Source organism: Phacochoerus africanus, chromosome 1 (assembly GCF_016906955.1).
Source record: "Phacochoerus africanus isolate WHEZ1 chromosome 1, ROS_Pafr_v1, whole genome shotgun sequence".
Taxonomy (NCBI): domain Eukaryota; kingdom Metazoa; phylum Chordata; class Mammalia; order Artiodactyla; family Suidae; genus Phacochoerus; species Phacochoerus africanus.
Window position 1 is genome coordinate 162,012,067 of NC_062544.1, and position 27,269 is coordinate 162,039,335.

The window sequence follows — 27,269 nt, forward strand, 5'->3', positions numbered from 1 at the left end:
CAGACTAGGGATCTAATCGGAGCTGCAGCTGCCAGCCTACACCGTGGCTTATGGAGATGCTGGATCCTTAACCCACTGAGCAAGGCCAGGGGTCGAACCTGCGTCCTCATGGGTGCTAGTCAGATTCCTTTCTGCTAAGCCACAATGGGAACTCCCTGCCCATTTTTTGATGGGGTTGTTTTTTGTTTGTTTGTTTGTTTTTTTTGGTATTGAGCTGCAGGAGGTATTTATAAATTTTAGAGACTAATCATCCCTTGGCAGTCGCTTCTTTTGCAAATATTTTCTCTCATTCTTTGGGTTGTCTTTTCATTTTGTTAGGGTTTCCTTTGCTGTACAGAAACTTTTAAGTTTAATTAGATCCCATTTGTTCATTTTTGTTTTTACAGTCATTCTCTGGAAGGTGGACTTGAGAAGATATTGCTGTGGTTTATATCGGATAGTGTTCAGCCTGTTTTCCTTGAAGAGTTTTATAGTGTCCAGTCTTATATTTAGGTCTTTAATCCATCTTAAGTTTATTTTTGTGTATGGTGTTAGGAAGTGTTCTAATTTCATTCAAATATAGCTGTCCAGTTTTCCCAGCACCACTTATTGAAGGGACTGTCTTTTCTCTGTGTGTATTCTTTCCTCCATGTGTATTCTTTCCTCCTTTATCATAGATTAGTTGACTATAGGTGCATGGGTTTAATTCCGGGCTCACTATCCTGTTCCATTAATCTATATTTCTGATTTTCTGTGCCAGTACCATGCAGTTTTGATGACTGTAGCTTTGTAGTATAGTCTGAAGTCAGGGAGCCTGATTCCTCCAGCTCCATTTTTCTTTCTCAGGATGGCTTTGGCTATTCTATTTTATTTTATTTTCTGTCTTTTTTACTTTTTCTAGGTCTGCACCCACTGCATATGGAGGTTCCCAGGCTAGGGATATAATCAAGAGATACAGCTGCTGGCCTACAGCGGAGCCTCAGCAATGCCAGATCTGAGCTGCGTCTGCGACCTACACCACAGCTCACAAATATACCAGATCCTTAACCCACTGAGCGAGGCCAGGGATCAAACCTGCAACTTCATGGTTCCCAGATTTGTTTCCCCTGCACCATGATGGGAAATCTGCATTGGCTATTCTGTTTATCTTTTTTTAGTTGTTTTTTATTATTGAGTTTTGTTTCCGAATATAAGCACTTATAAGATGTGTATTTTACAAATATTTTCTTTCAGACCATGGATTTTCATTTTCTTAACAAACTCTTCCAGAGGATGGAATTTTTAAAATTTGATAGTCTAGTTCATCAACTTTTTTTTGTTTATGATTCGTGCTTTTGCTTTTGGTTGTTCAATCTAAAAAAATTTCTGCTACCCAAAGTCAGGAAGATTTTTTTTTTTTTTTGTCTTTTTAGGGCTGCACCCACGACTTATGGAGGTTCCCAGGCTAGGGGTCTAATTGGAGCTACAGCTGCCGGGGCTACACCACAGCTGCAGCAACGCTGAATCCGAGCCATGTCTGCAACCTACACCACAGCTCACGGCAACACTGGATCCTTACCCAACTGAGCAACGCCAGGGATTGAACCCGTAATCTCATGGTTCTTTATGGGATTCGTTTCCACTGCGCCATGACAGGAACTCCCCAAAAAGATTTTTTATCCAAATGTTTTCTTCTGTGTTAATTTTAAAACATGGTAGGAATTACTGCTGTGGTACAACAGGTTAAAAATCCAGAATTGGCACAGCTGTAGTATAGGCTGCAGCTACAGTTCAGATTCTTTCCCTGGAGGTCCAGGTTACTTCTAACTCAGTCTCCTTTTCTTTTCTTTTTTTTGGGGGGGGGGGGGGGCAGTAAGAGCTCTCTTGAGTGGTTTTCCTGTGGTTATAAAGCAGTTCTCAGGGCTTCATTGGGTAACTTTAATGCTTTAAAAGAAAATTAGTTTCCACTCTTTGCATTTAAAAAGAATAATTCCTCAACCTTTCTTTTACATACCTTTCAAAATAATGTCATTAAAGAACTTTTGTCTTGTTGTTTGGGGGATCAGTCCTAAATTGGATTTTTCTAGCCAAGCCTACATAGTTTGCACAAATTTCCACATGTGGGTCTAACATACAGGTTTTGAAACTCAAATTTTGTATTTATTTGTAAATGAAATGCTTCTGAGTATCTGAATATTTAAATGCCTCTGAGACAGGTTTATTTCTTACTGTTCTCAAGACTACTTCTTGAGTTTTGAAAGATAGGAGTTTGAGAAATAAGGTATACCTCAAATAATGTTCTAAAGTTCAACACAAGTAGTATCTGAGCAAGGAGTACCAAATAAACCCTTAGAGCAGTATTTAAGGCCATAATGTGACATACCAGTAAATTTTAGTAACAACACCTGCTCTTTGGAGTCTTTAGCTAATTATTCTTGCTAGGTAGGTATTAAGCTCAGTTATTTTTAGCTACTAAGCGTGTTTGTATACAGTCAAATAAGTGAAACACTTAAAACATTGTTCAGTCTTCTAAAATCAAAAATGGTTAAGTTTTAGTACCTTCATAAAGCCACAGTTGCTTACTCATTTCATAGCTTTGCACATGTATACTCATTTATGAGTTAAATAAATAAATTTTGTTCTTTTTGGGTTTTTTGTAGATGTGGTGGTACAGTGGGAGCTATTCTGACATGTCCACTGGAAGTTGTAAAAACACGGCTGCAGTCATCTTCTGTGACACTTTATATTTCTGAAGTTCACCTGAACACCATGGCTGGAGCCAGTGTCAACCGAGTAGTGTCTCCTGGACCTCTCCATTGCTTAAAGTGAGAGCACAGTATTCATGATTTTTTTTTTGTCTTTTTACCTTCATGATGCCCATGTTTGTTTATATTCTCCATATTTTAAAAGGGTTTTACAGACTTAATGATAGAATTACTCTCATATTCATTAGAAACAGTAATCCCTAATGGAGAGGAATAGGAAGTCATGTAATATCAAATGTAATATTTTTTCCAAAATCATGTGTATTTGGAGTGTTTCTTCTATATTTACCCAATCGATTTCTTTTTTAAAGATATTACAGGTGTTTTCTTTTAGGTTGTGAATTCATTTATTTTCGAAATGTGATAGTATTGACTTTTTGTGTGTATTTTTGATTTTCAAAGTACTCACAGGTAAGTACATCCAATTAATAATGGCAGTTCTGATTGTTATGTAACATAACTATAGCTGAGATTTAAAACAGAGTTCTATTGATATTAAAATATAATTCAGGAGTTCCTGTTGTAGCTCAGTGGTAACAAACCTGACTAGTATCCAGGAGGACGTAGGTTTGATCCCTGGCCTCGCTCAGTGGGTTAAGGATCTGGCGTTGCAGTGAGCTGTGGTAATATAAGTCGAAGATGCAGTTCTGATGCCATGTGACTGTGGCCAGCATCTGCAGCTCTGAATCAGCCCCTAGCCTGGGAACTTCTATATGCCTTGGGTGTGGCCCTAAAATGTAAATTATATATATATATATATATATATATATATATATAAAACGCAGTGTTTGGCACTTCTTTCTTCTTTCCCCTTTTTAAGTCTCACCTGTGGCATGCAGAAATTCCCAGGCCAGGAATTGGACTCACACCACAGCAGCCACCCAAGCAACTGCAGTGATCATGACATTTCTTGATAGTTTGGAAAAGATGGGTTTTTACATTTAATCATATTTCATTATGTTACAAATTGGATTTGCAATTTCAAAACCATTGAAACTAGCTTTTACACGTTTAAACTTAGGTGTGTAACTGAATGCCTTGTGTGTCTATCTTATCAGCTCACTTGGGACATAATCTATTTGCACTTCACTTGGTAATGTTTATTTTGTAATAGGAAGTAAATTTATATTGTGTGTTTACCTTTGCTACCCCAAAATTTCATTGCTTTTTTCTTTTTGTTTCAAACTTACTTAAGTACATAAATAGGTAGAATAAAATCAACTTTTTTTTTTTTTGGTCACAGAATGCAGCGGCTTGATGTGAGATCTCTTCAAAAACCAGGGATTGAACCCTGGCCACAGCAGTAAAAGCGCCACATCCTAGCCACTAGATCACTAGGGAATTCCCCAAAATTGTTAACATGCCATAGTTGTAGATAAATACTTCTATCTGATTAATCATAGGATATTTTAATATGATTTTAACATTACTACTAAGTACCTTTCCTTAAAACACTTCCTTTGACCTTTGTAATAATACTATATTTTTTATTCTATTTATCAATCAGTTTTCCTTCTCTGACTTTCTCAGAACTGTAGGAATCCCTCTGGGCTCTGTGTTTTTTTGTTGTTCTGTTTTGTTTTCTTTTCTTTTTGTCTTTTTGCCTTTTCTTGAGCCACTCCCGTGGCATATGGAGGTTCCCACGCTAGGGGTCTAATTGGAGCTGTAGCCACCAGCTTACACCAGAGCCACGGCAACACGGGATCCGAGCTGCGTCTGTGACCCACACCACAGCTCACGGCGATGCCAGATCCTTAACCCACTGAGCAAGGCCAGGGATCAAACCCTAAACCTCATGGTTCCTAGTCGGATTCATTAACCACTGCACCACAACGGGAACTCCTCGGCTCTGTTTTTAATTTCTCAGTTTTTCAGGCCTTCTTATATGAGTCATTTTAATGTTCCCCTGTTATTGATATCCAGGTGACTTCCAAGTCTGCATTCTCTTTCCTTAATCTCTCCTCACTCATTCTCATTGCTTCCCTATTCTGGGGCTCTGTCCTCATCAGTCTATTTCATGGCTTCTTCCTTTTGTTTAATTTCCCAACATCTCTATTGGGATATAATCTACATACCATAAAATTCACCCATTTAAAGTGTATACTCAATTGTTTTTAGTATATTCATAGAGTTGTGCAACCATCATCACATTCTAAATTTAGAACATGTTCATCATCATCACAGAAAGAAACCTTCACCTATTAGCAATCGCTCCCATTTCTTCTTTTCCTCTCCCCCAGTCCTAGGCAACAGCTACTAATCTACTTTCTATTGCTATAGGTTTGCATATTCAGAGCATTTAATATAAATGGAATTATATGTGGTATTTTGTGACTGGTTTATTTCACATAGTATATTTTTAAGGTTCATCCATGTTCTAACAAGTATTCCACTGTATAGGTATGTACCACATTTTATTTATCAGCTCATTGGTTTGATGATAGTTTAGTTTAGGTTGTCTCCCATTTTGAGGTATTATGAATAATGCCATTATAGGAACATATGTTTTATTTCTCTTGGGGATATAATAGAAATATATGTGCTGGATCTTATGGTAATTTTATGCTTAACACTTTGGAGAACTGCCAAACAGTTTTCAGGAGGTCTATAAATTAACTGAAATTGTATGCAAAACTGTGAGTGTTTGTAAACACGTATTTTTTTTTTTTAAAGGACACCTGGCTTCCTTAACTTCTCAAAGGGATTTATAACACAAAAGGGGCTAACAAACCCTGAAATTTTCAAAATGTGCTCTATAATTTGTCATTCCTCATTGTATTAAAACTGGTTTAGGAGTTTCCTTTGTGTCTCAGTGGAAATGAACCTGACTAGTGTAGTATCCGTGAGAACGATGGTTCAATCCCTGGCCTGGCTCGGTGGGTCAGGGATCTGGTGTTGCCATGCCTCAGACCTTTACTGTAGCGGTGGTGTAGGCTGGCAGCCGTAGCTCCGATTATACCCCTAGCCTGGGAACTTCCATATGCCACTGGTATGGCCTTAAAAATGCGGGGGGCGAGCAGGGAGGGTGTATCATCTGTGTCAACCATTTACTGCTGATGAAAATAAGGAAAAGAGAAAAGTTACTGCTTTATGTTCTTACAACTAGGCGATTACCAAAATTGTGCTTTATATTGAGGTATTTGGCCCTGCAATTCAAGCCCTTAATTAACCATTTTGCTCAACTGCTTTTAGCATATAGATTCTTCAGAACCACTGGCCTAGTCTGTTACCTCTGACTTAAAATACATACCTCAGTCTGTGTTTCTTACTCCAAATTTTTATTTAATTATTCACCTTCAGAAAGCCTTTGTGACTTGGACATGCCTCTGTTCCTTTCCCTGTTGGGCATGCGTATTGATTGATTGATTGTCTTTTTGTCCTTTTTTAGGGCCGCACCACGGCATATGGAGGGTCCCAGACTAGAGGTCTAATCAGAGCTGTAGCTGCCTGGCTACACCACAGCCACAGCAACACCAGATCTGAGCTAAGTCTGCGACCTACACCACAGCTTATGGAACACTGGATCTTTAACCCATTGATCGAGGCCAGGGATGGAACCTGAAACCTCATAGTTCCTAGTTGGATTCGTTTCCACTGAGCCATGATGGGAACTCTGGGCATGCATGTTTAGCTTGTATAGTATTTACTTATTAATGTGGTCTGTGAAATGTTTCAATATGATCCCTTTTTCCACAATTAGACACCATATTTCTCAATGTCAGGGGCTTTATCTTCTTTTCTATCTCCTTATTCTGCTTATTCTTTATATAGTAAATGTTAACTGAGCAGTGGGAGAACTGGTAGCAAGTAACCATTTTAGTACCCTGAAGGATGTTAGGGTGATCAATTTTTCCATAGCATATCACTGGAATAGTTGGGTAAGATAATGCTGCAGTGTGAGGGATTTGTCCAATACCAAGGAAAGGACCTCAAATACTAGGAGGGAACCACATTTCTAATTGGGAATTGAATTTTCTGATAAAATAGTAAAATGGAGGATATTGAAGATGAGCATGATCATGTGAAAATAAATGAGATCTGTATTGATAATTGTTTTTAAAACTTTCAGGAAAAAAGTTGAATAGATATTCAACTAAATCTATTATCAGTCCTTATTGAATTACACTTTGTCAAGAAAAACAATTTTTCGTAAATGAGGAACACTGACGAGAGAGCATTATGACATATTACAGTACAAACATAAGGGATTTAGACTATTTATATAAATAAAGCACTGCACTTTGAAGGACATTCCTTTCTAAATAATAATTTTCTTTTTCAGAGTGATCTTGGAAAAAGAAGGACCTCGTTCCTTGTTTAGAGGATTAGGCCCCAATTTAGTGGGGGTGGCCCCTTCCAGGTAAAAAAAAAATACTTTTAAATTAATCAAATCGTGGTGGTCTTTTTTCAAGCTTAATGAAGGGAGATGCTGAAGAGAACTCAAGGTGATAAGGATAAAGTGCTGTAGTATAACAATCAGGTATCAGTAACCATCTTAAAGAATAGGCATATTATACCATGTGCAGGTGCAAAGGACTTCTTAGAGGGGCGAAGGATTTTTTGCAACAAGTTCAAGAAGCTAAAAAGGGCTTGATGTACGAATTTGTAATTTTCCTCTGATTTCTGTTTATCTTAGATTGACTTTGTCATGATAGAATGCTTCAGAGGTCACATTCAGAGTGAAAATGTATATACCCAGCTCTTCATATTCAAACAGTGTTGCAGATACATGTCTCATCTTTCAACTTTTATAAAGGTTCTTTCTTTTTAAAATATCCAAAATTTCATTCTCATTGTAAAGACTAAAAAAATATATAAAGTTTGACATACCACCTTAAACACATCACCTCTCATCCTTTTCACCTTCCCACATGCACTTATTTTTCTCCCCTTAGATAACCAACATTGATAAACAGTTTGGTTTATAGTCTTCCATTAATTGTTCTGGCTTATCTTGTTCATAAGAAGTGTAATATGTATGCTTACTATCATTTAGATTAATTGAATCATACTAAAATTTTTTCACAAAGTTTATCTAAAAGCTTTTTCCATGAAAATATGTAGAGTTATTTTAAATTGTGTAGTATGACTGACCCCTTATTGATAAGCTTTTAGATTTATTTCCAGAGTTTTGCGGTTAAAAACAATGATTTTTGTGAACATAGTTGTACCATTAGCCTTGAGTCCTTAAGCACATATTTTTCTTTAGGATAGTTACCTAAAAAGTAGAATTTCTAGATAAAAGGGTGCATGAACATGTAAAGTTAGTGAATATTGTTCAGTTGCCTTCTGAAAAGGCATGCCATCTTTTTATTCTCAAATAGTGAATCAGTTGCTCTTTATCCATGTGCTACCAGGGTTGGCTCCTATTCATGTAGTAATTGCCAAATTGACTAAACGTGATTTTTCACTGTTTTAGTATACCTTTGTTTTATTTTTGGTGCTTTCAGGCCCTCCTTACTGTAATTACTTGTCATTTGTATATCTCCTCTGTGAATTACCTCTATTCCTTGCCCATTTTCTCATTAGGATGCCTTTTTTCTTTTTTTTTTTTTCTTTTAAACGTCAGACAGTAATGTGCCAATGTCACAACAAGGTTTCAGGGAGGCACATGTCACACAAGCATGTGAACACCCAATCATCATGCTCATGAAGTACGAAAGGACCCTGCCTTTTTTTCTTATTCATTTCTAGCAATGCTTTATTTATTCTCCATGATTTGGTGTCATTAAATACCAATTTTTTTCCTTTTTCATGAAGTAGAAGGCTTCATTTTCAGTTATATTAACTTCCCTTTTTTCTTAAGCACATGAAAAAAGCACAACAGTGAGCCTCTCCTCATTTTTACTTGTTTATTTACTCTGTATCATATTGGACAGATAATCAGGATTGATGGGAAAAAATAGAATATTTGATACATCAAGCCAGTAACTGAGTGCCTAGAAAGCTAAACAGTGAGGCGGTAATTGGGATGCATAAAGTCACAGTTAATAAGTTAACAGAGAAAATATTTACAAACTTAATGCAATGTTTACAAATGTTAGGAAACATTATCTGACCAGATGGGACTGATTTCTTTTGCGATTGTTTTGAACTACTGTTTGTGTAGTGTAGACTGGCAGATAGCATAGTATCAAAATTGTTTTAGTATTTACTTTGATCTCGGGTCGGTTCTGCCTTCCTCTCTTCAAAAGAACATATATATGTAGAGAGAGAGAACTCATACCACATTTACTTAACTCAAGCATACTTACTTTTTACATAGGCCTTCCAGCCTTATCCATGTGTTTTTTTATCATTAAAGTCTTTATACTTTTTTGTTTCAGTTAGTCAGTTGCTGTCTGAATATTGGGGTGAGAGTGTCTGTCTGAGGATGCTTTAATTTGGGTTTATCTTTAATGAGTCAGTACCGAAAAAGCACCTCATGGTCTTCATGAAAAAATGTGTATGTGATGTTACATGAGAATGTAACAAAGACTTTATATTTTTAGATTCCTTGTCTCTAAAATAATAAAGATAACCTATATGTCATTTAAATCTTATGAATTAAGCAACATACTTACTGACAAAATTTAAATCTTTATTTTAGAGCAATATATTTTGCTGCTTATTCAAACTGCAAGGAAAAGTTGAATGGTTTATTTGATCCTGATTCTACCCAGGTACACATGATTTCAGCTGCAATGGCAGGTATGAATATATAATATTAAAAACAAAGACTTTTCTGACACCTAGAAACTTAATTGAATTTTGATGAATTTAACCTTGTGAAGTTAAGGCAGTTAATGTGCTTTTCATTGATTCACATCTGCAAATGTGATTTTTACATTTATTAGTATACAATAAATTTGATCAGGTGGTATATGTAAAATCTGTTGCCAGTTGGCATTTTTGTATTTAGGAGTTGTGACAGCATGCAGGTAATATAATATTGACATTGTCTTGTGTAGCGCACTGAATATTTTGTGATCATTTTTAACAGTTTTAAGAATCCAACCATAATCAACACTTATAAGTTACAGAGCTGTAATTTACTCTTTTCTCCTCAATTTCTGTTAGTGCCTTTTCCCTTTTTGCTGCATGTTTTGGCTTCTGTCTGAAATGTGCCGGCAGTTCTTGGTAAAGTATTCATTTTGTCCTGTGCTCAAATGCTGAAATTTTTGTGAGTGATGTATTATTACCGATAACTCAGTTATTGTAATGTATGTATTGAAAAATGTGTTCATAGCATTCCACATAAATCACACTAAGGTAGCCCGCAAAATTTAGGCACCAGCTATATGTACATGCTTGCTACAGAAATGTTTTCAGGAGCTTTTCTACCATCATTGATGAGAATATATGATTTTGCCTTAAAACAGCTAATCATGGGCCTCTGCACTGCCTTAAATTGGGAGATTGGTTTTACCAGTGTTGTTCTGGAATCATTTGCTGCCATGCATGTTGAGACAAAGCCATGACCTTTGGTTCTCATTGGAAAGTTCTCTGTAGTTTTTTGAGATTTGTTGCATATTTAACCAAATCTCACATTTCCAAATTATGCTATGACTTTATAAAGCCAATAAGTACTTTTATCAACTATTTATCAATAAATTGAGTATGTCATGTGCTTAATAATGAGTGCCTTAAATTGTTAACCATTTTCTATTTAGAAATAAAATGGATCAATTTGAACCACATACTTAATGAACTAAGTGTAAGTTTGAAATAGTAATTTCTGAAAGGTCAAAAGCCTTATAATAAATCTAGCATGTACCTTACAAATTATTTTCATGGCTTTTTATATTTAGTAATTGTTGACTGACTCATTGAAGTTTTAAAGCTGGAAGGTAAAACTTAAAGATCAAGGTGTATAATACTCTTATTTCCCAATGAAGAGAGATCTTGGGCAAGTTAGGAGGTAATTTATGTGAATCTTCATTACCTTATTCTTGGAATTAGTGTGTTACTCTTCATAGATCTATATTTTGAATTTATTCTTTAATACCACAAAGATCATCTATTTACAACTAGAATTTTTAAATGTGTTTTTATAGATGTTGGATACAAATAAATATGATTTTTCCCTCTTCAAATTTGAGTGTAAAAGTTAGTGGCTAAACTATTAGGATTTTTAAGAATATATTTCTGGATTACCAGTGTTTATGTTTTTGTTTTTTAATCCCAGAAAATTGTAAAGAAATGTTAATCTTTCTTTTTTGAAAGAATTGATACCAAGAAAGTAGGTAAGCAATTATTTTAAGGTGAGGATAGTTGTTATATATAATGTAAATTCAGAATATCTTCATTCCCACTGGAACATCTTTTTTTAATGAGAATATCTCGTCAGAATTTTTATCACTATATTTGTATTACATTGCAAAGAATTTCAGTGGAATTGTCATTTTTGCACTTTTTTATCAAATGCATACAAATATTAATTCATAAATTTCTGTTATCTGTACATTGATACTATTTCCCAACTTGAGTTCCTTGAATTTTGGTAAATTGATAGTCTTTTACTTGTTCAGAGAGTATTGTACTTATACACACTTATTGTATAATTTGATAATACTTCTTCCATTTGTTAGCAGTTAGATTTTTCTCAGAATTGTTCCTTCAAAGCTTCCTTGCACTATTCATGAGCATTAACATCTAGCTTTGCAGTTTTTTTATACTTAGCTACGTGGTTGATGAAACTGAATGGTCCCATACAGACTCATTAAGGAAGCCTTTTGCCCCCTTCATTCTTATAATAATCTAGACCAGATTGCACTGGTTTTTCCTCAGGATCATTTTTAGAAGTTTTCAAAATATGAATTAAGGGTGCAAAGTGCTTAGAGGCAATCATGTGAAGAAAAATTATTTTTTAACTGGCTATTCAAAAAAAAAAATGCTAACCTTGTCACTTTAGTATCCAAAAAATAAACTAAAATATACCATTAACGCTAGCGTTTACAAGATTTTACCACATCAAATAGCAAATACATTAAGGATATAGTAACATACCTTGTACATAATTTTTATTCCAAGCAACCTCTTAGTTCAGTTGCATTTTACATTTTATCCATATGAACTTGAGTTTTTAGATGCTAAACCTTTTTAATTAAAAGAACAGTTTATTGGAGTTGCAGGTTGTGTCGCAGTGGTTAACAAATCTGACTAGGAACCATGAGGTTGCGGGTTCGATCCCTGCCCTTGCTCAGTGGGTTAAGGATCTGGCATTGCCATGAGCTGTGGTGTAGGTCGCAGACTCTGCTCGGATCCCGCGTTGCTGTGGCTCTGGCGTAGGCCGGCGGCTACAGCTCCAATTGGACCCCTAGCCTGGGAACCTCCATATGCCATGGGAAGCGGCCCTAGAAAAGACAAAAAAAAGTTTATTTAAAGCCATTTTATTTTCATTTGTTTTAGCATTTCAAAGGAATAGCATGAGAATTTGTAAATTAAATTTAAGCATAAATTTTCATTCATTGAAAATTTTTTTCCAGTTATGAGGCTATTTAATCAAATTAAGTAATGGTGACTCTGTTTTACCTGCCCCTTTTTCCTCCTACATACGACCTTTGCTAGATTAAGTGTATCTTAGCTATTTAAGGGTATTTATTTTCTTAAGGGTATTTGTGGTTTTGTTTAAATGAATTGGCATATCCTATGTACACCTCGAACTGGCATGTCTACAAAAAATAGTATTAATTTTTTTTCTTTCTTTATAGTAACTCCCAATTTTGAAAAGTTTTTATCTGGAATGGATATACTTTTATATACAACAGTATGGATTTAAGTGAAATGAATTTTGATTTTTATTGGATTATGTATTCACACAGTGATTGCTCAATTTTTTAAAGTTTATTATTAAAGGTCAAATTTTTGCTCATTAATGTAGAAATTTTGGGAGTTCCTGCTGTGGCACAGTGAGTTAAGGATCCAGCATTGCTGCAGCTGTGGCATAGGTTGCAGCTGCACCTCAGATTTGATCCCTGGCCCAGGAACTTCAGTATTCTGTGGGTGCAGCCAAATAAGAAAAAAAGAAGGACTTTCCATTGTGGCTCAGCAAGTTAATAACCTGACTAGTATCCATTGAAGATGCAGATTCAATCTCTGGCCTCGCTCAGTGAGTTAAAGGATCCATCATTGCCACAAGCTGCAGCATAGCTTGCATCTTGGATCTGGCATGGCTGTGACATAGTCCAGCAGCTACAGATCCAATTCGACCCCTGGCCTGGGAACTTCCATATGCCGTGGGTGTGGCCCTAAAAAGACAAAAATAAAGAAATTTTGTCTTGCATATGTAAAATATTTTTTTTAATAAGTTGTCCATGGCAGATTATTCAACCAGATGGATGGTTAGGTGTTTTGTGTGTGTGTAAACATTCTTCCTATTTTGTTTTGTAGAGCACCAGAAACTAAATATAAAATAATCCAAAATGTTTCATAAAAATGGATGTGCAGTATTACTGATCATAGTGCAAAAGTTGAAAGGTACTATTGTAGCAAATTATATTAAAAAAAAAAACTATAGTTACAAAATGAAGTAGAATTTCCTGTTTTGTTAAGATTTTACTAAGTATGCTGATTGTTAAAGAATAGACATTGTGATTTCAGCTTTGATCATGGTAGATGATAATGGTAGGAAAATGGAATATGATAATCCCCTCTTAAATATTTTCTTAGATTCCCCTTGACAAGGTTAGCATTTTTTCTTTAAGGCAAAATTGATCTTCTTTTAGGTAAGTATATGGACTCTGAAACTGCTACAGATGGCAGAATTTTCAGTACTCGGTACATTTTTTTAAAAAATCATGGCCCATTCTAATACTCCTTTCTTTTCTTTTTTAACTTAAATTTTTTTCAAAAAAAAAAAAGTTAGATCTCACAGTAAATATTTCTCAAATCCTTCCAATGGGATTCATTTTGTACACATGTTTCTGATGAGGTCACTGCTTGTTGTTATGATACAGAAAAGCCTGTGTCTATTTTAGGCATTTACTGTACATTTCTCCCGAGAAAAGAGTGAGATCGTGTCATCTCATGCTCCCCATCCGCAGGTCACTTCCTGTAGAAATATGGACTAACTTAAACCTCGTGAGTACTGATCTGAGCATCTCTTGCAGCCTCTAGTTATAAGAAACACACCCTGGGAATTTATAATAGCTGTAGAATTAATAGAAGGCGGGAAATGAATTTTTATTTCCTGAATTTGTGTGTGCATTATCTGAGTATTTTGTAAAATTTAATTCTGATTCCTTTATAATATTTCTTCTAGAAGAAAGAATGGGGTAACTTTTCAGTCATCATGTAGTAAAAGCCTGGGGTCTTTAGTTTGGCCATAGTAGCCGTGACCTCCAAAGAATTCCTTAACAGTATTTAAGATTTACATAGCTATAAATGGTATCATACCATCTGACAAAGTTAAGAAAAAAATAGTAGTTCTTTTTGCTTTAGCATAACATTTTCAAAGTCTAATAAAGTGCCTTCCATTCTCTTGTCTGTTAATACCTGGCTTTCTATTTCCTTGCAAAAACATTGATCTTAATACCTGCTTTTACTTTTCCAAATACAGGGCAAGAATATGGGATCTTAGCTGTTTTAGTTTTAATTAGTTTGGGGTTTTTTTAGTAGTAGTTTTAATACATTTCTCTTAGAAGTTTAGGTGGGTTTTGTTCTCACAGAAGTTAATTGAAATAAAAAGTACTGAAAATGCAATACTACAGGTATCACTCACTTAATGAAATAGACATTTTCAGCTAGTTTATTGTAAGAAGTATTTCTATTCATCTGGTTTTTAATTGGTTTACATTATTTAAAAAGAGTCATAAATGGAGCAAAACTTTTAAAACTGCTTTTTAAAACTTCCTTAGGAGTTCCTGCTATGGCACAGCAGGTTAAGGATCTGGTGTTGCCATAGGTACAGCATAGGTCGAAGCTATGGCTCAGATTCGATTCCTGCCCCAATAACTTCCATATGCCACGGGTGCAGCCAAAAATAAAATAAATAAAATAAAAGCTTTAAAAATTTCTAATAAAATATTAACCATAGTATTAAAGCAGGGCCTTTTACTGCCATTTTGCTTTAACCGACTGTGGAGCAATAATAATTCTTCTTAATCTGAAAATAGATTCTTCGTATACTTCTAAATCAATTTTAATGTTTAACAAGGTGACTCAGTATTAATATGAAATGCATATTTTCAAAACGTCACAAAATTTAAATGCTAATATCAAAAGTAATAGGAAATTTCTAAATTTCAGGGGCACCCAGTATTTTAGTTTATGTTCATCTTAGAAGAAGTAGGAATATATGTTTGGCTTTGGCTATTTGTCAACTTCAAATTGACTTACATAATTCTAAGTAGTAAGTTTTTGTTTGTTCCTGCCTATTTCATTTTTTGAAGTAATAGATTATATTTTCTAGATCTAATTAGACTAATACTGTTTCTGTAATTTATTAGAGTATCTTTGGTTAAGGTAATATGATAACATAAAGCCCAAGGACCAGAACTGATAAAGGACCAATAGCTAAAATCTTGTAGGTTATGCCTCAATTCGTCATCTAACTTAATGGTTTACTGGCAGTTAGGCTAGTGTCTTTTTATTAAGAGCTAGGTTGTTACTGGAAGAATTGAGCCAAGACAGTGACAGTAAGCACAAGCTATATAGAGATAAGATGACAGCAATCTCTCACTTACCTAAATTTTAATGTCATATTCCATAGGTCAATCTATGTCTGGAAATGAATTTTAGTTAAGTGAGAAATACCTGTTGTTTGCTTCCTGTCATTGTTTATTTATTAACATTTACAGAGCATAATTAATACTATAAATTATGGGCATTTAAAAATGTATTCCTGGTAACATTTATAAATATTTATTGTAATATTTTAAAATTTACATATATTGGGTTTTTCAGCCTCTAATTGAGGAATTTGGTGACTTGGAAGAGTGTTAGTAGACTTGGACACTAAGTTTGTTTTTAAGCATAGAGCTTTTGATGCACATCTTTTCAAATAAAATACAGCAAATTGAATGAGATTTTTACATAGACTTTTTTAGAAAGTTTGATATAAGCATTCCTAGTCTTAGGCTTTCAAATTTTAATAAAACACTTTTTTTTCTTAAAATTTCCACAGAATAATTAATAAAAATCATTGTGAGTAGTGCACAATATTTTGTTGATTTGTGCTGCCTAGCAGCTTTTTACTAATAAACCAATATTACTGTACAAACATTTTGTGATACAAATATTTAAGTTTAATAAGATAAAGAATCATTAAATTTAGGAATATGACCGGAATTCTGATGTCTGGTGCACATTTGCTTTAGAATATAATTTGAATATCTTTAGTTTGACTTTCACTGAGAAAAATGAGATTCAAGAGAAAAAAAAAAATAGTACTCCATAACTTTACTCTGTTAAGGCAAACCATGCAAGAAAAATCCTCTCCAAACAAAATATTTAAGCTGATCCGACAGTTTCATATTTTTCTTCTCTATCCTTTTACCAGAATATATGCATGAAAAGAACCTTTTATTTAAAACATTTTCCTGACACCCTTTCCAACATGTTACCTTTTTATTTTTAGTACTGGCTGATGCTTACCAAATTGTTGGTCCCTTTCTAATTTTATATGTATGTATGTATATATGTATGTATGTAGTATTAAAAGCATTCAAGAGAAATGGAGACTATATAATCATTACTAAATTATTAAAGGAGTTATTAAACAAAACTTTTATTTCATTTGTCTTGATAGATTCAATTTGAGCATCTCTTTGTGAAACATCTGGCTGTTTTTTTACAGTATTAAAACATTGGATTAGGTAGGGAGTAAAATTTGAGTTAGCTAATTAACTGAGGTTACAGAAGGGAAAAGAACCTATGAGACTAAATTCCACTTTGTAAAAAATTTAGTAAAATTGTTTTGCATTTGTAGATACACCCATACTATGAAAGTGAAGAAAGGTTTATGATTAGTTCTCCAGTATATGTTAATTGAAAAACCAAATTATTCCTAAGTGCACCACAGCATTTTTCTTCCTGAAAATACTTTACTAATGTTAAATGTGCTGGTTATATTTCAACTTTCTAAAAATAAAGTGCTTGACCTGCTAGTATTTGATAGAAAATATTAAAACGTTTAAGATCCTAGGAGTTCCTGTCGTGGCTCAGTGGTAACAAACCCAGCTAGTATCCATGAGGACATGGGTTTGATCCCTGGCCTCAATCAGTGGGTTAAGGATCCGTCATTGCCACAAGCTGTGGTGTAGGTCACAGATGCAGCTCGGATCTGGTGTTCCTGTGGCTGTGGTGTAGGCTGCAGTCGCAGCTCCAATTCAACCCCTAGCCTGGGAACTTACATATGCCATGGGTATGGCCCTAAAAAGAAAGAATAAATAAAACAGTTAAAATCCTGAGACATTTATTTCTACATGTGCGTTTTCACTGAATTTATTCTAATTTGAATAAATGTAGGTTGATGTATGTGGCTCTCTGAAATTTGTGAAGCTGATCTTTCATAAGCAGTATGTTAAAACCCTGTTTTGTATAGATGAAGCAATCTTTGTAAATCTCCATCATCAAGATTGCATTTCATGTGCTATTTTCCCATAATACTAGGAAGATGGCAAGTAAAAGATATGCACTACCCTAGAAACATAGTTCCAGATGTCATAATTTATAGCCTGAAATGAGCCATCTTAGGGCACCATCTTTCTGCACTGATAGTTAATACATAGTACTTTAGTTTTAAAGTAAACTAAAGCTACTTCTACCTTAAGTTGCTCTCTTCAGTGTCTATAAAAGAGACAGGGAAGTTCTGATTTGTAACTTTTTGAACTTTTGAGTTTTTGTATGTTTTTAAGTGGATGAAAAATAGATCTGTCCTATGAACCTTTGAGAGAAACATAAACTTAATCTCTGTGATACCCTCATTTTAACAGTGTTAGTATTTGTCTCCATAAAGTATTCATAAGGCCAAAACAACAGTCCTTTTTGTTACACAATCAACTTAAGCTCAAATATTAGTAAATGTTAACATTTATGTAGACTCCATTTTGAACATAGTGATTTGTGATGTTAGTTGAACCCCAAGTAGCTGTTAGTAGAGTTTGCATGCTAAAAAGCCCTAGAATACACAAAATTTCTATGTGTTTGTCTGTAGAAATGGGTTTCTAAATTTAGCTTAGAGAGTAGAGGGTGCCCAAGAGGATTTTCTAGATATGTTGAAAGAGGTATTTATATACATTCAGATATTTCTCTTAAAATAATCTTTTTAGTTATGTTCAGAATTTGAGACTGTAGATTGAAAATAAAGTACAAATGGTTGGATAGATTTGTAAAATGTAAAGCGTACATCAGCTGATAGTTTAAATATTTATATATATTTTTCTTTAATATAGATTTATATAATTTTCAAAACCTTAAAGTTAATAGTGTTCTTCATTTTTACCAAAGTTCATTTTAAACATGTTTGTTTAGGTTTTACCGCAATCACAGCGACCAACCCCATTTGGCTTATAAAGACTCGGTTACAACTTGATGCAAGGTATGTTAATTCATTTAAACAAAATTTGTTACGAGTTGGCGTCAAAAAAAGAAATAATTAAGTTTTCTATTTCTTTCGCTGTAGGTAGCATTTAAAAGCCATTTCTTCTACTGGGGGAATCATAGTGAAGATAATAAGTATTTTTACAAACTTGAAATGATGTCCTTGTAGATGCTGCACCCTTAAGTAGCACAAAGAAAGTTTTTTGGGCACAGCACTCAATAAATACTTCATAACTGTAGAGGTCCTCATTCACTGTTCACTGAGATGAAAGATACAGCAATTGCCTTCAGTGAATCATAGGAAATTTGACTTAAATTCACCCAGTCACTTTTGGGGAAGAACCAAGTGGGCTTGGAAGAATCCTTAGGTACACAGAAATTGGTTGAATTGTACTCCTTGCTTTCGGATATTCTATCATCACTGGAGCCTCAGTCATTCTTTACATATATGTTAGTAAATGCGAAAGAAATTGTCTCAACTTAGAACTGGATTTATTTAATATAATATGAGGCAGTTTTATTTACCTTGTTTTTATCTTGAGCTGCAAGTCAGTGTATTCGCTTGGTGTCTTGTTTGTTGTTTTTTGGCTGCAGATGTGCAGCAGCTTGCTGTGGGATCTCAATTCAAGGGATTGAACCACGACTGCAGAGAGCCAAACCCTAACCACTAGACCACCAGGAAATTCCCCACAGTTTATTTGAACTAAAAGATTTTGTTGCTTATTCCTATAGTACATACATGATTCAGTGAAACTGAAGATTCAGTGTAGTGTATTTTGCATTCAGTAAAATAAACCACTTATATGTTCCTGCCTAATATGACCAACTTGGGACAAAAGAATAGGAGATCTAAAACGAATGTTTCAAAATTCTGGTTTTACCCCTACATTAATTAGAGTTATTTTTTTGTTATATTGACATATTTCTATGTACTTTATTTAAAAATCTGTACTACTTTATTTTTAATAAATTAGATTTTTCCCTTTTGCTTTTCAGAAATCGTGGGGAAAAGCGAATGGGCGCTTTTGAATGTGTCCGTAAAGTGTATCAGACAGATGGACTTAGAGGATTTTATAGGGGCATGTCTGCTTCGTATGCTGGCATATCAGAGACTGTTATCCATTTCGTTATTTATGAAAGTATTAAGCAAAAACTACTGGAATATAAGATTGCTTCTACAATGGAAACTGAAGAAGATTCTGTAAAAGAAGCATCAGATTTTGTGGGGATGATGCTAGCTGCTGCCACCTCAAAAACGTGTGCCACAACTATAGCATATCCACATGGTAAGAGGACTTGATGTATATGAGTAATCTGTTAATTCAGAAATATTTTCCCACCTCTGCCAATTAGAGCATTTATAATTTTACTTAATTCCGGTATAACAAAATGCAGTTAACCATATTGGGACTAAATCTGTATAAGTGACATAAGGCTGTTTTAATAGATCAACATATGTATGCTATAGTAGCATGGTGGTGGTTTAGCATGGGTTCTGGACATTCAAATTTCAGCCCAGAGTCAGATTCCTGGCAAGTGACCGTTGGCCAAGTTTTTTTTTTTAAAAAGTGTGACTTTTGGACAAATTTCTGTTTTTTTTAGTAACGTTTTGGATGTAGATGGTATACTAGATACTTTATGTTATTGCATACATTATTGCTAATCTGCACAAAAGTCCGGCAAAGTACTTATAAGTCCAGGTATGCCAGAACATAACCAGAATTGTCTTCATTTCAGATGGGAAAGCAGAAATGTTAAGATTAAGTAACTTGCTCAAGGTCGCATAACTTACTCAGTGGTGGAGCTTAAATTTGAATTGAAGTCTACAGTGCCAACGACCAAGCTATTTTACATGGTTTCATGTTGGCAAATGAGTATATATGAATGATTTTTAAATACCTTTTTAAGTTTTACAGTATTAGCCTGTTTCTTTAATAACTAAGGAAGTCTCTTAGGAATTTCTCTGCCACATGCTGAGGGGTTTTTTGTAACTTTTTTGTTGTTATGTTAAAATGTAGCCTTTGATTTTGGAATGTTTGGTTTGGGTTTTTAATCGAAGTGCGTTACTTTTGTTATGCTGATTAACATTTACATTCACCATGTAAATCTAAGGCTCTGTGATTAAAGTTGTATCTGGAAAAAATAAAATAGGGCTACAAATTGAGTATTCCCTCCAAAATGTAATTTATTTGTTTATTTATTTTGTCTTTTTAGGGCCGCTTCCCACGGCATATGGAGGTTCCCAGGCTAGGGGTCTAATCGGAGCTGTAGCCGCCGGCCTACACCACAGCCACAGCAACACGGGATCTGAGCTGCACCTGTGACCTACACCACAGCTCACGACAATGCCAGATCCTTAACCCACTGAGCAAGGCCAGGAATTGAACCCACAACCTCATGGGTTCCTAGTCGGATTCGTTAACCACTGAGCCATGATTGGAACTCCCAAAATGTATTTTAGACTCCACATATAAGTGAAATCAGATGTTTGTCTTTCACTGTCTAATAACTTCACTCAGTTATGATCATCTCTTAGGTCCATCCATGTTGCTGCAGATGACATTATTTCATTCCTTTTTATGGCTGAGTAATATTCTGTTCTGTATGTGTACCACATCTTCTATCCATTCCTTTGTTAATGGACATCTTTGTCTTTTAAAATGGAGAAAAATCTGACTAATCTTTAAATCCTTTTCAGCTTTAAAAGTTTATGATTTTTGCCTAGTTGCTTCCCAGATGGCTCCTTTTAGCTGGCAGCTAGTGTTTTAAACATTTTCAACCTTATCCACATGAAATTTCATGTTGGTAAATGTGGACCATTGTGAATAAATTAGTAATTCTATTTTCTCATTGTAATGTCCACTTCTAAAAAATCTTGGAGTTCCCATCATGGTGCAGTGGAAACTAATCTAACTAGGAACCATGAGGTTGTAGATTCAATCCCTGGCCTTGCTCAGTGGGTTAAGGATCTGGCATTGTTGTAAACTGTGGTGTAGGTGGCAGATGCAGCTTGGATCTAGTGTTGCTGTGGCTGTGGTGTAGGCTGGCACCCGTAGCTTTGATTTGACCCCTAGGTTGGGAACCTCCATATGCTGCAAGTGTGGCCCTAAGACCCAAAAAAAAAAAAAAAAAATTCCTTGCTTGTTTCTCACTGCATCGTTCTATATTCATCTTTTTTTTGTCTTTTTTTTTTTTTTTTTTTTTTGTCTTTTTAGGGCCATGGCATATGGAGGTTCCCAGGCTAGGGGTCAAATCTGAGCTGTAGCCACTGGCCTACACGACAGCCACAGCAAGGCTGGATCCTTAACCCACTGAGCAAGGCTAGGGATTGAACCTGTGTCCTCATGGATACTAGTCAGATTCATTTCCTCTGAGCCACGACAGGACCTCCTATATTCATCTTCAATACTACCTCTGTTTTCTTTCCTACTTCACTTTTTTGTAGTCACATCTATTTTCCCTTGTATTTATATCCAACATAGAACTGATAATTGGTTTAATCTATCTTTCCACATTCAATAACCTATGAAATTTCATAATTAGTATACATTGTTTTAGCTGGCTATCTTAGGGGGTTGGTGTTATTATAATAACTAGTTTCAGTAAGTTATACATTAAAAATCACTCCTCATGTATCCTCAGCTTACACTTATAGAGTCTGATAAATGGGACATGCTCAGTATTAGAAGGGTATAAATCTACTACTAGTGTTTAAATAAAATGACTTTATTTTTCTCCCATACAGAAGTTGTAAGAACAAGACTACGTGAAGAGGGAACAAAATACAGATCTTTTTTCAGACATTATCTTTGCTTGTTCAAGAGAAGGCTATGGGTCTCTTTACCGTGGTCTGACAACTCATCTGGTGAGACAGATTCCAAACACAGCCATTATGATGGCCACCTATGAATTGGTGGTCTACCTGCTCAATGGATAGCACCACCAGGCTGCTGTACTGTAAAGAGGGAAGACCAAAAGATACAGTGGACCATGGAGTACCGAAGCCAGCATGGTGGACAGAAGGAAAATAGTTTGGGAACATGCAACTGTGTATTGCCTAAGTGGAAGTTTGGTTGTAGGAAGCAAAGTAATCATAACCACATTACTTAGTCTTTTTAGTAATGTGACAAAATAAACCTTGGCTGCCTCCGAGAAAAAGCCTTTATTAGAAGTGGTCCTTCCTCAAAGTTGCCATTTTTCTCTACCATATCCATGGGACACAGTTGGCATTTTGTTGATTTATGGCAATCAGAATATAGTGTTATTCCATGAGCACTTTTCCAGTCTTCTAGACAAAACCATCCCTAATTATATATACTATAACTATCCAAAAGATAGTATTGACAGTCGTAAATTTCTCACTTCTGGCTTGTATATAATTCCTCTAAATTGAAAAATAACAATAAGAGTATATACATTTCCTTGAGAGGATCTGGCACAATATTTTAAAGTTAGCTGTTTGGTATTAGTAGTCACTGTGTTTGATAACAAATGAAGTAGTGTCTAAATATTGTGTATATTTTGGTTTCCACTGCTCACAGGTGCTTTATGTTTAGCATAATATAAACAATTTGTTTGCTAATGTATTAACTCAAATGGTAATAGTTTGAGACAAAATAATCCACTAAAATATTGATTCTTGGCCATTTCAATAACTTGAGCATGTTCTCTTATTTTTTTCCTAACCTTATGCTACATGAACAAATGCAATTGTCTTCAGTGATTTATTAATTATGAGCTTGAATTATCACCTGTCACACACCAAGGTGTCATTTTCTTAAAAGGGAAAAATTTACTGCTTCAAAATCTTTTATTTGGTTTCACATTAAGAATTTGAACCTTTGAAATATTTCCAGAAGATCTGCATACATTGCATTTATTTAGTGGAGAAAATGGTAATTTTCAGCTTTGCCCTTACAAGGTGTTTGTTTTGTTTTGTTTTGTTTTAAGGTGACATTATAAATATCTTGGGCAGCATAAACATCATAAAAGAGGGGCCCTCTTGAGCAGGTAGCGATCCTAGTTGACTTACGGTTTTATAAATAAACTACTTTGCCAAGAAATTTATTCCATCCTAATTTTTTGAATGGCAAGTCATAGAGTAAATTCAGATTAAGTGTGTTAACAGGATGTAACTTTTACATTTTGCTATTGAGTTCAGCTGCACCTTTTAACACTTTAAATGTATTATATGTATGGCCCTTATGAAGATATTTGCTGTAATTCTGTTAAAAGACTTTTGCTTATGGATGTTGCTATACTGGTGTATGAAACATACAATTACGCGCCAGTGTGGTACTCATTTCAGTATACATAAACTGTACATTTTGTGCAATGGCTTTATCTTAAGAATGAATTTTTGTGAATGCACTTTGTGGCCTTTTTTTGAGGGAGGGGGTGGGATTAGGAGAGAATTCCCATGTTAAGATTATTTTCTTAAAACGTTGGTCATGTATTAGGCAGAAACAGTGTTCATAACATTTTTCTGAGGTTAGGTATTTTGTTTTGGAGATCTGTAATATAAATGTTTTAAATACTCTATTTTCACTGCAGTGCCCCTAACATAGAAAATAGTGTGTCCTTGCAAGCTTTCTCTGCTGTCTCTAGTAAAACCAGTGCCCTCTTAAAATTCATTCACCTTTTTAACTTCCTTATAATCAATAGTAACTGGATGTTTTTGAGGTGCTTCGATTGGAATTAAAAATATTCCAGTCTATTTGGAGACCAAAGGCAAATTCAGTTTCATTACCTTTGGAATTATTCATACTTTTGTGGTGAATTTCAGCTTTGACATTTATTGTGAGGAACATGCCAAAAAAATAAAAAATCATTAAGAGGTTTCCAATTTGCATCTGTAAAGAAAGTGTCAATCTATGGTGTTTTCATTTTCAGGTGCCACTTATACTGCCTAATACAGTGCCATTTGCCTTGTGAAGATCTGTAAACATTAGTTGTACTGAATGTAGGACAGAGACTCTGATCTCAGTGCCCCACAGATGATTAAGAATGATATGAAAACCAGCAGCTAAGGAACATCTTATTTAGTCGTAGCAAATTCATAACAAGTGTCCTTCAAGGATGAACACATTCTATTCCTGTTTGGATTTGTATTGACCTTTTAGTGCATTATATTCAGCTTTTAAAAGTGAGTGTACGTATGTGCTGGAAGGAAAAGATCTTAAGAGTCTCAGACTTTGCTTCTTTGTGCAACAACTGGAAAGGAGCAGTGAAGTTTAATTGTTGTTTTCTTTCCCCCAAAGTACAATCTGTTATTTATGTACGACAAAAATAATTTTAAAAAGAAAACTTTATATAAAAATTGTTTATGAAGTTTCTCTGAAACATTTCTTTGGAATTTTTTTAAATTGATGCAAATGTTTAAAAAGAAAAACGCATACCTAAAGCATTGGACTTCTTTAAAAGAAAACTTTTATTTTTTATCTATTTCCTGTCAGTTAACTTTTTATTTCTAGTATTAGAGGTAGTCAGCACTCCTCAACTTGATGTGTACTTTATTGGAGAATCTTCTCAGAAAGTTGAACTTATTCAGGTTAAAGTGGTACATACTCTCATAGAAAGCAGATAAGAACTTTGTTACCTGTCACAGAAACAGTTTACTAGATTTCAAAGTCCAAATCTGAGAATGACCAGCCTGTGATTGTGGGGTGCCATACAGTGCTTTTAAATCCAGGGAAAAAACTGTATCACCAAAGCTTTTGTCTTGATTTTCTTTACGTATGTAACTTTGTGGAACCAACCTTATTTGATGGGACCCACGGGTAATTGATTTTTAACTCTGACACCAAGAGAGAATATCAATACATTATTTAATCCAGCCTTCGTCTCCGAAAGCCTAGTGCCCATTGTAGAATAGCGTTCTTCTATTAGGACCAGCAGAGTTTGGGTTGTTAAAAATGATGAGTGTTTACTCTTTTACTGGAGTGTGAATATGTCAGCATTTTAAGATTTGTTTTAAAACACTGAAAATATTGACTTGATCTCGAAGAACTCCATTGCTAGGAATCAGTTTATCCTATACTCTTCTGTGTGGTTTGTGCTGTCTTTTGTTGTTTACGTGCTCTTCTGCCCGGACTGATAATACTATAGGGTTCCCTTTGAAGCTGATAAATAGAATAATTCAGCCTTTTTTTCCTCAAGTATTGATCATGACTTTAAACATTCCTAAGAATATAGGTATTTCTTAATGATTTAAATTGGGATTTTAATTATAGAGAAGTATTTAATATAGTATACTCTGCCCACACACATCTCTTCTCCATCGTGCCCTTATATTTCTCAACCTATACTCTGCTTTTAATGCTACTCCTTTTATTTAATTCTTTGTTTTGTTTGTTTGTTTGTTTTGTTTTGGTTTTTTTTTTGTTTTTTGTTTGGCTTTACCTGCAGCATATGGATATTCTCAGGCCAGGGATCAAACCCACGCCGCAGCAGTGATAATACTGGGTCCATAACCCCCTGAGCTGTAGGGGAACTCCATATGCTACTCCTTTAGAAACTGAAGATTCTAGTTTTACTGATTTCTTTGTGTTAATAAACATTTTGAATGTGTATCCTGCATATGTGAACAATTAAATTATGACCTGTCAGTCATAGCTAAGTAATCAACTTCAAAGTGTTGATGTCCTTTGACCATTTATGTGAGGTTTGCTATTATAGCATTTCTGTCTGTGGCTGTAAATTGTGTGCATTTACTTTGTATTTATGTTAACTAGCTGAATTTTATTTGAATTGTTAAAATTTAAAAAATTAAAATATGCTTATGAAGATCTGGTGTTTCATTTTGGGGGTTTTTTTTCCTACAGTGTATCCTGATATTTTGGTATACTGAGAATATAATCAACACTTTAGGAAGGAATTTCTATTGCATATTCCATAGGTTTATTGATCTGTAAGTCTAGTCCATTCATGTATCAAAGTATCTTAATTTGCAAAGAATATTTGAGAAGTTGGAGTCTGGTTAGGTTATGGTATGTGTTAAGTAGTGCCTACCCACTTACAGTTTGTCTATTTGTTTTTTTAGGTTTTCCCAAAGCATGCTACTATCAAACATCACCCAGTTTTGTGGGTGAGGAAGCCAGGACAAATTTGTCATGTTCCATTTCTAAAGTTAACATAAAGCTGAAATTGGAGTGTCCACTGTGGCACAGCAGATTAAGTATCTTGCATTGTCTCTAGTGGTATCACAGATTTGATCCCTGGCCCAGCACAGTGGGTTAAGGATTTAGTGTGGCCACAGCTGTGGCTGAGATTCAACCCCTGGCCCTGGAACTTCCATATGCTATGAGTGCTGACAAAAAAAAGAGAGAAGTTCCCGTCGTGGCGCAGTGGAAACAAATCCGACTGGGAACCATGAGGTATGGGTTCGATCCCTCTCAGTGGGTTAAGGATCCAGCGTCGCTGTGAGCTGTGGTGTAGGTTCTGGCATTGCTGTGGCTGTAGCATAGGCCAGCAGCTACAGCTCTGATTCGACCCCTAGCCTGGGAACCTCCACATGCCACGGGTACCATATGCCACGGGTATGGCCCTAAAAAGGACAAAAAGACCAAAAAAAAAAAAAAAACTGAAATTGGCCTTCTAACAATACTTTTTTCCACTGAAGGCTGAAACAGAATGAAGGTAACTGACAAAATGGTTGAGGTTGGTATTACTTAGCTCAGGTGTCCCAAGTTTATATCGTGTGGATATGTGTTCAGTTCTACATATCAGGAGCTGAGATAGAGGAAGGAATCTGAGTTTGATTCTTAAGGTTCAAGTGTGACGTCTCCATAACTGATAAAAGGCAAGCAAGCAAAATGAAGTTGGTTTGTTTCCATTATTTTTTTGTAACGTACTGCTGGCTACCTTTATACATGGAATCAACTCAGTAAGTTTGTAGATTGCTATGTTTATTCAGTGATTTCCCCAACAGCCTGTAAGTTGGGGGAATAGATAGATGATGTTTAAAGGGATGTTGGGTGGTGAGATCTCTGGTGGTCTAGTGGATTTGGCACTTTTCACTGCTGT

General features: G+C 35.0%; 1 protein-coding gene and 1 non-coding gene across 2 annotated transcripts in view; one reads left to right on the forward strand and one right to left on the reverse strand.

Annotated features, from left to right (window-relative positions):
- SLC25A36 (solute carrier family 25 member 36) overlaps positions 1-26,030 on the forward strand; it is a 39,559-nt gene extending 13,529 nt beyond the window's left edge. Inside the window, 8 exon segments of the mRNA XM_047783504.1 lie at positions 2,619-2,783; positions 7,006-7,083; positions 9,313-9,413; positions 18,177-18,243; positions 19,242-19,531; positions 21,991-22,032; positions 22,035-22,064; positions 22,067-26,030. Of these exon segments, the coding sequence (XP_047639460.1) occupies positions 2,619-2,783; positions 7,006-7,083; positions 9,313-9,413; positions 18,177-18,243; positions 19,242-19,531; positions 21,991-22,032; positions 22,035-22,064; positions 22,067-22,182 (889 nt within the window). The 3' untranslated portion in view covers positions 22,183-26,030.
- LOC125114535 (small nucleolar RNA U13) lies at positions 8,287-8,389 on the reverse strand. Its single transcript, XR_007131840.1, has one exon. It is a non-coding gene; the product is annotated as a small nucleolar RNA U13 (small nucleolar RNA).
- Positions 26,031-27,269: the final 1,239 nt, after the last annotated feature.